This window comes from Lathamus discolor, chromosome 3 (genome assembly GCF_037157495.1).
Source record: "Lathamus discolor isolate bLatDis1 chromosome 3, bLatDis1.hap1, whole genome shotgun sequence".
Classification (NCBI taxonomy): domain Eukaryota; kingdom Metazoa; phylum Chordata; class Aves; order Psittaciformes; family Psittacidae; genus Lathamus; species Lathamus discolor.
Window position 1 is genome coordinate 44,337,666 of NC_088886.1, and position 13,371 is coordinate 44,351,036.

The following is a 13,371-nucleotide window of genomic DNA, read 5'->3' on the forward strand; positions in this document are numbered from 1 at the left end:
AAGAGGAGCATCCTTATTCTGAATGTCTTTTCTCATTGACAGGCTTTCGAAGTTTGAATCCTCCATTGACAATTGTACGCAAGACATTTGAGTCTACAGAGAATCCAGATGATTTCTTACCCTCAGTAATGACTTGTGTGAACTATCTCAAATTGCCGGACTATTCAACTATTGAGATAATGCGTGAAAAACTCTTGATAGCTGCAAGAGAAGGGCAGCAGTCATTCCATCTTTCCTGATCACAATAAAAATACAATGTCTGCCTGTTACAGCAAAAGAAAAACTCATGATTCTTTTCTAAATATATCACCTGAGTCGAGGAAACGTGTTACGCCTTCTTGTTGTAGAAAAACGGCTTGCAGATTATAAGCAAAGACACTTGGTTGATATTCATTAAAGGCCCCTATGGACTTAAAGTGATCCGGCCCTAAAAGTTGTTGTGACAAGGTTTCTTTAGCAAGTTCTTGTTTAAATTATCATTTATTTGATGAGTGAAGTTTTTAACTTGCTTTGCTGTGTGAAATTTAAAAAGGGATGTTTTTCCAGGCTGGAACAATAAATGTCGCTGTGCAGTTTAATACTGGGCTGTGTGTGTCCATCTAGCTAAGTCTGAAGTTTTTTCTCCAAAGACAACTTTTGTACATAAGTACAGAAATTAAATACACCATGTATTTGATGAATCTAGTTTAGTAGACTAGTTCTGTGTATCCTCACCTGCCTCTAATTTTGCCCATCCTCATGTATTGTCTGATGTGCAATTCACTTGGTTCTTTTTGTGTGCAACATTCAACAATTGTTATGTTTTGGTTAGCATGGGCATTCAACTGCTCCATGCCTCTTTCTCTGATTAAGATAATTTAAATTTTACTGAAATCAAATATATATTGTCAATATAATTCAGCCTTTGTAACTAGGTAGAACTTTTCTTATAGCATAGTTTTACTGTAGTGGTAGGATATAATGGCAACAGTCTTTACGAGTTGACACTCTAGAGCTGTTTACACAGTGATTCAGGCAGCAAAAGTCTCTTACTAGAGGCTAAGAAGAATTATTTCTTTTGTGTAGTTGAAGTCCAACAGCTTGGGCTGGCCAGTGTGTATTGTGGTAAAGGCCAGAGCATTTCGAATTGATGTAAAGTTTTTTAAAAGACAAATTAGTTGTTTCATTCCCTCTTTGAGTAAACAGTTTTCTTGTTCTTGATCAAAGTTCCTGGTTACTTTTGTAGGTTTTTGTTTCTGTTTTTTGTTTTGGTTTTGTTTTTTTTTTTTGTTATCCTTTTTTTCCCTCCCCGCGCTAGCTTGGAACAAACAGTTCAGCCTTTGTCTTTTGACACAGATAAAGCACCTGTAAGCAATTCTCTGTCCAATTGTTTTATGTGCTGATTTCTCAAATCTGCAATAATTTACTTCATCAGGTTAATGTTTTTACCTGAATATAAATAAAAAAGTTTGCTTCACCTTTTTGTTCATAGTTTTGTACTGTATGCATAAAGTTCAATTGTGTAAATTACTGTAATGCAAGTAAATCATCCTAAATCTACTTGGCTAACAGCCTGCAACTTGTGGATGATTTACTACTAAAACAAGACCTTTTAAGACCTCCAACTCAGAGGGAAATTTTTTCCTTTCTATGGGTTCAAAAAACAGGCTATTACAAATATTCCTGAGATGTACTGTCTGTCTAGTTAATCTCTATGAAAATATGATAGTTAATTACTTTTATTCAACTTTGAGAAATCAAAATTTATGTCAGTGCTTAGAAATTGTTAAACTCTGGCAAATCAGGCTAGTATTTCCCCCAAACTAACAAGTTTTCTTTTATCTAGCTGAAGAACTTGAACTTCCAGAATATGTAATGGACATTCTTCCAGTGAACATTCACAGAATTACATGTGGTTGCTTGTACCAGTGCCACTGAAATGTAATGCAAACCTGTTGTGAGCATGAGTACAATGTGAAATCCTTGCACAAAGAACCTGAAAACTGAACAGTTTCTACTACCATATTAAAACTGAAAGAAGGCGCTTCACACTGTACATATAATAATGGTAGTGCACAGTGCGGCATAGTTTTCATAAAACTTCAAGGCAGTGTTTAAACTATGGACTGGTGTTTAAATTGTTCTGATAACTTGATCGAACTGAGCACAAAAAAAGTGTTTATAGTGTGTGGATAGCAATTTGTTCATTTTTTTAAGGTTCTATATTTTAAAGAAAACCTGACTTGTGTAAAAAAGAAAAGAAAAAAGCTAATATTTTGTATTAAAATATCATGTGTATTGATATTTTTTTTACCCATGTTGTCTCCCTCTAGAATCTGGCTTTGATCGACTGTGAAATTTTGAGGCTTTCAAATTTGGTATAGACATTGTGTAAATGGTCCAGTGGGAAAATAAGTTGCTGGTTGCCTGTTTAAAAAGGAAGGAAAAAGTCAAGTACCTGTGGTGACAATTTTTGCTGTGCTGGCTGTCATATTAAGCACAGACTAAGGATGTAGGTGGCCTGAAAAGTGAATTAAACCCTTTTAGGTGGCACTTTGTTTTTTTTCCTACCAAGCTTTTAATGTATTAGAAGAGCAGTCTATCTTAAAAGGTAATAGTAAGAATAAATTGAAGAGTCACAGTTCACATGACTGCAGTACTTTACTAAAACCAGAAATGTGGTACGTAAGAGTAGTTGAGAGCAAGTGGAGGGGTGTGACAAGACCTTGGGAATTCCTCCTTTTCAGAAACTTTGGATTAAGGGAAAATCTTATTAAAACCCATCATGGGCGTGTGCAGACTATGTAGCCTTCAGAAGAATGTATAGTTGTCTTAGCACTGAACTACTTTTATTATACCCTATAAAGTAGACAAAGGTACAGGAAGTCCTATTTTTGAAAATAGAGGCTTATTTTAACATGGTAAGTTCACCCGGTTTTAGAGAACACCAGCCATCAGTTACTATTTTGGTTTTATGTCCTTCTAAATTAACAAGAGCAGCAGAAATTTGTGGAAAGAAGTGCCATCCAAGCACTGAGAGCTGCTAATGAATTTGTGCAGTGATTTTTTTAGGTTTTTGTTTTATAAAGAAATCTCTTGTATAGGTAACACTTAAGTAGTATCACATCTGGCATAAGTTAGTAATTTGTGGTGCTTCTTCTGTAGGAAGATGTACAAGAACTAATTCTGTGTGAAATCCCCATGCTCATTGCCACACTTCTAACTGGCTATTTCAGTTTTCGTATGCAGGCTGTTTGTATAATTGAATTGCCGAGATTCTTCATCCTTTCTTCTCAACCTTATGGCTTGGTGGTGGTATTTTTTCCTATCTCCTTTCCCTTACTGAGCAATCATCTGCTGAGAAGATGGGTGCCTAAGGGCAGTGAGTGATGAAATTGCAAAGGCCTGTATCACTTGTGTGCTCTTTTCTGGCCACTGCTGGAGGTGGGACTGTCATCTGTAGTTTCTGGGCCCTGTCTCACCCGTTTCAACAACCTGTCTTCAAATATACTGCTATTACAGTTCCCATTGTCAGATAAACTTGTACCTCTGTAGAAGGCTTTAGCAAGACGTTAGTCTACCTTACTTCAGGGATAATGCCTTGGTTTTAGTGTGAACCTGCCCTCCCCCTACCCAGAATGCTTCTCTATAGCTAAAATTGTTGGCAGAATAGAGAGAAATAAAAAGCTTGGCTAAGATGGATTACAATAAAGCGTTTGGAAGGGGGGGGCGAAATCTTCCTTGTAGTTGTGCCTTTTCAGGACTTGGCCTGTTTTTCTTGTACTTTATGTTCCTAGCCTCTTGATAGCTTGAACTGGAAAACCTCTGCCATGTGATCTCTGCCTGTGATCTTGCAGGAATTTCACAGCTGTGTGCTCTTGACTTGCTGTGTCTCTCCTACTGCATTGTGGTTTTAATAGCTTTCCTCAGATTATTGTAGCTGGTAGCCCCAGGAGTAGAAGTCATCCCACCCCAGTGCACCAGCATAAACTGCACTGTCACACCCATATTAACAGAACATTAATGCAGGTTTATACAGCAGGTAGGAAACAAATTTCATCATAGCCTGAGACTAGCAGCGAATGGCTTAAGGAAAAATGCTTCAGTGGACTGGGGTAGAAATTGGGAATACTATGATCTTGTTTCCTGGTACTGAAATGTGCCTGTATTGATCAGTCATCAAGCTGCTTTGGGGGGTCCAGAAGGAGCAGGATGTGAGCCTCTTTCCTTTGCTGTGTGTATCAGGGGAATCATGAAATCTTGACCTGTAAACAGGGGAACTAAGTGGGGGGGAAACGGTAAAGATAGATCCAATATCTTCAAGGCACTCGATTAAAATTCCTGATAGCTCTAGGTTTGGTTTGGCAGCAACATCTGGAAACTTGAATCAAACAGGAAAATAAAACCACACGAACAAACCCAAAACTCCAAACAACCCTAAAAGGAGTAATAGAGGTGAAAGTGCACTGCACTCCCTCCCTCCCTCACACACAAACACGCACACACACACACAAAGGCTGGAATTCGTAGCTCCTCTGAATTCCTGTAGTCAAGAAGGAAACTGCCCAGTTCAGTCCATAAGCAGCATGTTGGGGTGAAGCACTTTTTGCTTGGGGTTTTTTTGTTTGTTGGGGGGGGGGGGGGGATGGATGGATGTTTTTTCTTTGTCTTGTCTGTCTCTGCCCTGTTACCCCCCCAGTCTCCCTTTACTCTTAGGCTGTGACTGTCACTAAGACCCCGTTCAAGAAAGATGTCAGTAAAATGTGGGGAAAATGTCCGGGAGCAGAAAGGGGTGGAAGGAGGATTCTTTCTGTAAGGGTAAGCTTAAACAATATATTGTTACATACTGAAAGCTAAGGCAGGTGGATGCTATGGAGATACTTAAAAATAATGTAGTTATTATATCTCAATAGCTGTTTCCTGCATTATTTCCCCAAGTATACAACTGAAAGGTAGACAGAAAAGATGGAATTTCTTGAACTGTCTATAGAGTACTCGTAGCTGCTACCTTCTTTTAACTATCCTGGATGGTGGGATCCTACAAGAAAAGAAAACCAAGGACTTTTTTAGACCTTTGCTTCAGGAGGAAAAACTACGACAGAACAGCAGCAGCAGTTGTGGCAAATGGTTCATAGTATTCCAGCTATTTTTGTGGCATTTAACTAGAGCTAGGCATTGTCAATTCCTGCTTCATTGCTGTACCTGCCCTCCCATTCCGTGATTTCCTTCTGTTTGAATGGTCTCCTGTCTGTTTCATATGGTGGATGAGGTTAAATATTGAGAGGAAGAATATTTAGTGTAATCATTTCTGATAGAAGTGGGGTGTATTTAATAGATCTTTGGTAAAGTAGACCCTGTGTTTTCAGGGAAGAAAGCAACCTCAACTGATGCTTTGTAGTAAGTTAGTAAAATGGGTCATCAGACTAAAAACAGAATTTAGTGAAATTCTGCCTGTTTTAGGAGCCCCAGAGCTACTTAATGGTATACAGAATGTTTAGGGCAAATATCACGTATGTGGCTTTGTTCTCACTTTATCTACTATCTGAGGTGTGCAGTTCTGTCCTTAGGACTTTGTGTATGCAAAGGCCTCTGGCTAGCAGGTGGCTGAAGAAGCGATCCAGAAATAATTTGCTAGTCTAGGAGCTGGCATTTTATTTCCCAGCCTTTTCTTCCAACCTTTTTTCACAGGTTGTTATTTCCACCTATTGAAGTTGCTGAGACATTGGCCAAACAATGAAAATTTCTCACTGGATATTTTCTTTTCTCCCCTGAGGTCACTGTTCCCCACAATGTGCAATGCTTCCCAAACAAATGGCAGTATTTAACCTTTATGCCTTTACTTTGTAGCCTGGTATGCTTAATTTACCATAGAAGTATTGATGTTACTAATCATTCAGAAACGTTTCCCACAGTTTTGATACTTCTTTGGTAAGCAAAGGTGCAAGCTTTGTTCTGGGCCACTAAAAGTATGAATGCTATTCAAAAAGGGAGGGAAAAGTTTCATTAAAAGGGTTAGTAAAAACCAAAATTGTTTCACATTTAATAACATTCTAAGATTGGTGTTTTCCATTTTACGGCCAGCAATATCAGCTATTTCTGCTAGACCAGAAACTGGAGGCAAAGGGAGAAACCGACTTTGAGAGCAGCTCTGCTGGAAAGGGCTGAACACACATCAGCAGTGTGGCATGGCAGCTATGGATGGCAACAGCATCCTATGCTGCATTACCAGGAGCAGAGCTGGGAGATGGAGGGAAGGGATTAATTCCATTTGCTTCATATCCCCAGAGGAAAGGTGGTGCAGTCTCTCTGCATTTTTCAAGACCTAACTGTATAAATCTGTCTGGTTTACTAAAATATGTTCCAATTCTAAAATCAGCTATATTTAGAATTTAAAAACTGCATGCAGGCACTTACAGATGACTTGGAATCAAAAAAAAGTTGGTATGCATCTTGAATAGTCTTGCACTGTTTCGTGCTATATCACTCCTATTAATTCAAATAAGTTCAATTGGAGAAATTTATATGCAGAGAGAAAGGTTTTCTAAATTATCTGACAAAATGAATGGAAAATGACAAGGGTCTTTGTTGCAGCTGCAGATTGTGAGTAATCTCCACTTCAGAGAACTCTGCTTCAACTGACTGAAAATTACAGGCCTTAATTACTTCTGCTTCTCTTAAGAGGGTTTCAACTTTAAAAAGTTTTTCTGGCATCCTATTTCTGGTTTTAATATTGAGAAAAGTAGCATTTCCCTGTGTTCAGGAGCTGCTACATCTGTGTTCACTTCTATCCCAGCAGGTAGCTGGTCATTTCCAATTTTTTTCCGGAGTAAGTAGTTAACATGATTTGGCAGGAATTATGGAGAGATGCCATAATTCCATGTACAGGATTTTCTAGAAAGAGCAGTTCTCACAGGTGTTAACCAAAAATAACATCCTGAAAACTGCTTGAAAATTGAGAGACTAGGTAGAATTAGGAATGTGAAATGCAAAAAACAGGGAAAAGCTCAAGTGCTCAAGATATTTATGATTATGTTATATAATTCTGCCTTATTGTGTTCTTGCAAATATTCACTGATACGTACCTGCAAAATACATGGTCTACCAAAAGCTCCCTGTGCAGATTAATTTACCCTTGATCCTGTGAAATCATAGAATGGTTTGGGTTGGACAGGACTTTAAGATCATCTAGTTCCAACCCCCCTGCCATGGGCAGGGATGCCTCCCACTAAACCATGTCACCCAAGGCTCTGTCCAACCCGGCCTTGAACACTGCCAGGGATAGATCATTTACCACTTCCCTGGGCACCCTGTGCCAGTGCCTCATCACCCTCACAGTAAAGAACTTCTTCCTTATATCCAGTCTAAACTTCCCCTGTTAAGTTTGAACCCATTACCCCTTGTCCTGTCACTACAGTCCCTAATGAAGAGTCCCTCCCCTATAGGCCCCCTTCAGGTACTGGAAGGCTGCTATGAGGTCTCCACGCAGCCTTCTCTTCTCCAGGCTTAACGGCCTCAACTTTCTCAGCCTGTCTTCATACGGGAGGTGCTCCAGTCCCCTGATCATCCTCGTGGCCCTCCTCTGGACTTGTTCCAACAGTTCCATGTCTGTCTTATACTGAAGAAGACATTGGAACTGTACGCAGTATATGTGTTGTATACACAGTACATATGGGCAAAGGAGCAGAGAATAAGACGCTGTTTGATATCAGATGCCTGTTTTTGAGACTAGTGTAGAGTAAAATTTGTTATTCTTTTTGACAGATGCCTGATTTGAAACTGATGTAAATCCTGCATATCCATAGCAATGTAAACAAAAAAAGGTGTAGCAAGAAGCTACCAATTAGCTGAGATCAAAAAGGATCTGGTTTTGTGTATCAGTTATTTGGTTAGAGGTATTTTTGGATTCACGAAGCAATTTTTGTTAATGCTGTTTCATAGAAATATGTTTGTCTTAAGAAAGACAGTGAAAAAACAACAATGGGAGTTAAAGCTTGAAAGACAGCATGCTACAGGAGGAACGTACATGCTTCATCAGCTGACAAAGTTGACACTAATTCAATAGCTATCTGCTTCTTCTCCAGCAGTATTGATCTGTTAGATATATCTGCCTCTTTCAAAAGTAAGGTTAGTAATGTACAAGACAAGTTGCATTATGTAGGCAGAGTAGACAGCTTTACAACAAATCCTTCAACTTGAATCTGGAAGTGGTATTAGAAATAAAATGGGGGGAGACTGCACAGTACCAACTTTCTATAGATAAATATAAGATACATTATTTGTATCTTCTGTTGTTATTGTTGCTGCGTACATTGTATGTTACAATTATCGTCCCAGTTCTTGGTTTCTTGTTTTTTCTGCTTCAGTAATCTTACACTCAGATATGTTCACCTGCTACCCTCATACTAATGATTTAAAGGTTTTATCCTTCTGTGCTGGAGCTGACTATTTCTGACCAAAAATCTGGTCTTGGCAGTTGATAGTCTTGATGTAACACTACTGATATCCACATGTTTAATATCTTTAATCATCCTTCCAAGAGCTTTACTTTTATTTAAGTTTTAATACAGCCATCCTCCCTGTCAGTTTGGCCTGAAAAATAAATTCTTGCATCCATACTGGATCTGAATATGATGAAGCTTTCTGCTTAACAAGTCCTTTCCACCACATTAAAGTCCTTGTCTTTCAATGCTCAAAAAAAGAACCTTTGTTCTCTCTCCTGTTCTTCATCTTGCATGTGTATGTATTCTCTGGTTTTTTGCCATGATCGTGCTAAGTAACAATTGCTATTTATGCTTATGGCTTGTTGTGATGGTTGGTGTTGTCTCATTGTGTTCTTCATGCTGTGTTGTCTTTCTGTAATGCCTGGCTTTGCCCCCTCTTGTGCTTTCGTGGTGAGTTTTCTACAGTGGGAAGCTTTTTTTTGGTCGTTTCTATGTACAGCATCAAACAGAACGTGCTTGCAAGTGGAGTATCTCAGAACTGTTACTCAGTTTGGAAATAGAAGCAAAAAATTACCAGCTGCTAAGGATTTCCTTTTTACTCTTTTGTGAGAGAAAAAAAAAATTATTGAACTTAAGTTTGATTGTTACCTAAAAGAAATAATTTAATAGCAGTAATTTTAGCTTTATAATAATTTTCAAATGGAATTAGGCAGTTCTAGTCAATGGTCAATATAAATATTTTTATCAAAGGTATTATGACTCTGTTATTTCTTCTAGGGACCCTACCTATTTGATTCTTAATAATGAAAATGCATCTGTTCACACCTGAATCAATGTGAAGATCAGAATAATATATTATTCTATGTAACAATGTCTTTTACACTTCATATAGCTTTAAGAGGTGTTAAGGAATCTTGACTACATTTGCTTCGTATTAGACAGTATCAGCAAAACAGCTTTCGAAAGGACAAATCCACACCTTTCATTCAGTAAAATTACTGTTGGTGCAATGTAGTCTTTTTACTTGCCCAATGCCATTTTTGAAATTTACTGGCAAGTTCAAGTTAAGCACCCTTCTACAGAGATTGCCTTTTTTTTCTATTTAATGGAGCTTTGTTTAAGTATATGACTTTCCCCTTCAGAGCAACAGGGATTAGATATTTTCCAGTTGCTGCTAGATGGTACACAGCATGGATGCGTGCTGTGTTGCTGCTTTTCTAAGCAATGTGTCATTTGCCAGAGAGACTGAGCAATGGCACCTATGCATGTAGCTGAAGCTGTCAAATAGACGACACAGATTATTTCCGCCACAAGCTTTTTTTGTAATAAGCACTTGGTATCTTTTTTTTTTTCACTATGGAACGTGGAAGAAAATTCATGTGACAATGGAAAACCAGACATCATGAGATTTATCTCTTGCTCTATGAGCAATTAAAGATGGCACTTTGGTTTTCAAACTCGCATTTTATGCATCTTCATTTAGAAATCCTTAGTAAACTTGCTAGTATCAGTAACTTTGTTCCTCTGTTTTTGTTTGTTGTTTTGTCATACTTACACTTTATATTTATTTATTTATTTATTTAATTTCCCCAGAATTAATAATCTCTGATGAAAGGCACAGAACAGTTTGCATTAAAGTGATTTACACCTTGACGCTGTCTTCTGCAAAATCGGCCATCCCATTGTCCCAAGAGTTTATTTTGCAGAGGTACCACTCAATGTGAAAATACTTACCTGTCTGATAAGGGTTGTTTGTAACACTGTAGCACACACTAAAAGAGTGTGTGCTGGAACCTGAGAAAACTAGATACATATCTTTTGAGGGTAGCATGCCAACTCTTTATTAATTTGGTTTCTCATTACTTGAACAAACCCCTGCATGCTAAGGCCCCTCTACTCTGGAGAACCCTGCAAGCATGCTTTCTTTCCTTGAAGGTAACAGACATAAGCACTTTAAATCAGAAAAAGTAAAAGAGGCAAAGCCGAATCTGGAATATAAACTAGTGATTCTGTGTTTCCTATTTTGACTTGTTAAACCCTGCAAGAACATGACCTTTGTAGCCACTTATGGAACTAAGAAAGAAGAAATTAAGAAAACATAAACAATTTGCTTTCGCTCTGTTTTTATACTAGACTGTGGGATAGCACAAATAGTTGTCACTACTGGTGACACACTGCGTCTGTGTGTAGTCATAAAGATGATAGTAAACTCTTTAATGTTTTTAGTACTGTAAGTTTTTATAATTTTGTAATGGTTTCAGGAACAAAATAGTAATTCCCCCAGAACTAAAAGGAGAAATTTCACTCACTAGTGTGTTATATAGGATCAGCCCGACAAAGCTGGGTTGGCGTATTTGAGCCACTTCCTCAGATTGTTTTGAGTTGAGGTATGATGCAACCTAAATAACTTTCTTTCTGATAATCTCAAAGACTGAATAATTCTAGTACTAAGGCACAGATTAAGGATGTCTATATTTCGTGTTCTTAAGTTCCAAAAGACATTCAGGGCTTAAGTGATACACCCATATTGACATAATACTGCCACTGACCTAGTGAACATCTACCAGACAGTATCTATCCTGCTACGATTACTGAAAGCAATTAAGAATCTTTATATTTGCATTAATAATACATTTCACATCAGGTATTGTATTCATTTGTTTATTGTAACTTGTACAGATGTGTCATTTGGCAGTTATTTCTGAAGACTTTTATGGCATAAGGAAAAGCCCATGTAATTTCTAGTCTATTCCTTGTGAAGTATTTACAGGCCTCCAGTAAGCTAAACATATTGCCTGTTTCCTTGGAAGCCAATAGTTGTTAATGGGAGATAACTGCATGAAGAATGTGTATTTGGAGTGGTTATACAAGGAGAAATGGTGATTGTTCAACTTCTATTACCATGAAATGTGCTTTTGAGCTATAGCACCTTAGTCTTCATAAATAGTTGACCAAAGGATGTTCAGTTCTTCTAAAAGCATGTTCACAAATGGCTTGATCTTCATGTAGAATCACCTACAGAAGTAAAAATGCTATGTAAATGACTCTGCTCGCATGTAGCTTCTTAGTCTATGAGAAAACTGTAAAAGTAGATCCAGTGGGTGACTGATAAAACCAGATTAATTCAAATTATGATTTAAATTCTTGAGGAAAATGTACCTAGAGCATTGTTTGCAGTCTTCATATAAGCCATAATTTATTACTGACAAAGGAGGTGTAAGAGAACACAGATATAAAAAAGGATGCATTTATCTATAAATTTTAAATCTAGGGAGGGTGATATCACTGAGCAATAATAAATGGAAAAGCTTGAGAAGAAATGAAGAGCTGAAAAAGAAGGTTGTCGTGGTTTTAACAAAGTCAGCCATCAACCACACAGCCCGTCCACTCACTCCCCCCCTTCTTGCCCTCCCCCTGCTCCTGGAGGGATGGAGAGGAGAATCAAAAAGAATGCAACTCCCATGGGTTGAGATAAGAGCAGTTTAGTAACTAAGGTATAACACAAATCACTGCTGATACCACCAATAATAATACAGACAAAAGAAATAACAAGAGGAAAGAATACAACACCTCAACACCAGCCGACCGATAACTCACCCCACTCGTCCAACCCTGCAGTCCCCAGCCCTTCCAGGTAACTCTCCGTTACATCCTGGGCATGACGTGCTGTGGTATGGAATACCTCTTTGGTCAGTTTGGGTCAGGTGTCCTGTCTCTGCTTCCTCCCAGCTTTCCCTCCTCCTTGGCAGAGCATGAGGCTCAGAAAGTCCTTGGCCAGACCAAACATTTGAGCAGCAACTGAAAACATCGGTGTTATCAGCACTGTTCCCAGCCCAAAAAATCAAAACACAGCATTGCACTAGCTACTGAGACAAGGGGGGCACAAAATTACAAAATGGAATATATAAACCTTTAGAATTAGTTTTGAGTAATGTTAAGTTTGATGGCTTTGTAACAGTAGCAGTGGAAAATTACTGAGGTGCAGGATACATGGAGAAAAAATAGAGTACAGCTAGAGAACATACTGAGAATTCTCACACGAGATAAATTGTTATAGTTGACATAGTTTTAAGAAAAACAGTCTAGAAAAACAGGACATAGGGATAAGGAGTATCTGGGAACGGCAGGTGTCCAGGATGGGCTACAGCTGAACTAACTGATAAGTAGGAGGATAGGAGTCTCTGGTGCTAACGAACCAATTAAACTGGTATAAACATCTACTGCGCATGCTTCAAAGGCTGCCAGAAGTGATGAAGATTGTTGGAAGAAGTAAACGACCCTCAGAGACCACCACCACAATTCTGTACGCATGCGGGGAGCTTTCTGGAAAATGATGTGATCAATACGTAGCCTCATGAATATGTATGTATGCCCAGTGACTATAAAAGGACAGCGTGTGTGGCAGCTGAGGAGACACACGTTAGGTGGAGCTATCCCCCGTGTCTCCCGGCGCCACAATAAAGAATACCTGCTTGTCAGCTTGAAAACTTTGTTGGCAAGTTTGTTCCTGGAGTTTTCTCCGAATCACTACTAAGAAGGAGAAAAATGACTGCTACTGCTGAACCCAGGACATTATCCACCCCTTATTCCATACCATTCACGTCATGCTCAGATCCCACATCTTCAATATACCATCACTCTTATCTCAGTGCATTCTTATCTTAGTGCATGGACCAGTCCTTATAAAGCTGCTGAGTCCATCTGGTCCATGACGACAGGCTCCATCTCTTGTAACAGTCTCTCAGAGCAGGAGAGGCTGTGTGCAGTGTTCACACTTGTGAATAACCTGGGCAATAGTGTCTACTGCTAAGCCCACCCCTCGATCATGAGTCCATCTCTATGTTGCATCTCTGCCCTGATGACCTGAAGTGCCATGGGCCCACCAGGCTCAAAATAATTCACTGTCCTCTTCAGCAGTTTCTGCAGCTTGTTGCTGGGGACCCCATAGAGC

The 13,371-nt window shown here is 38.8% G+C and overlaps 1 protein-coding gene across 6 annotated transcripts in view; it reads left to right on the plus strand.

The window, feature by feature from the left end:
• The window catches only part of TRIP12 (thyroid hormone receptor interactor 12), a 79,890-nt gene extending 78,434 nt beyond the window's left edge, over positions 1–1,456 (plus strand). For all 6 annotated transcript variants that reach the window (XM_065674949.1, XM_065674951.1, XM_065674952.1 and 3 more), the window contains one exon: positions 43–1,456. In XM_065674949.1, coding sequence (XP_065531021.1) covers positions 43–239 — 197 coding nt within the window. In that variant the 3' untranslated portion in view covers positions 240–1,456. The remainder of the gene's footprint in view (positions 1–42) is intronic.
• Positions 1,457–13,371: the final 11,915 nt, after the last annotated feature.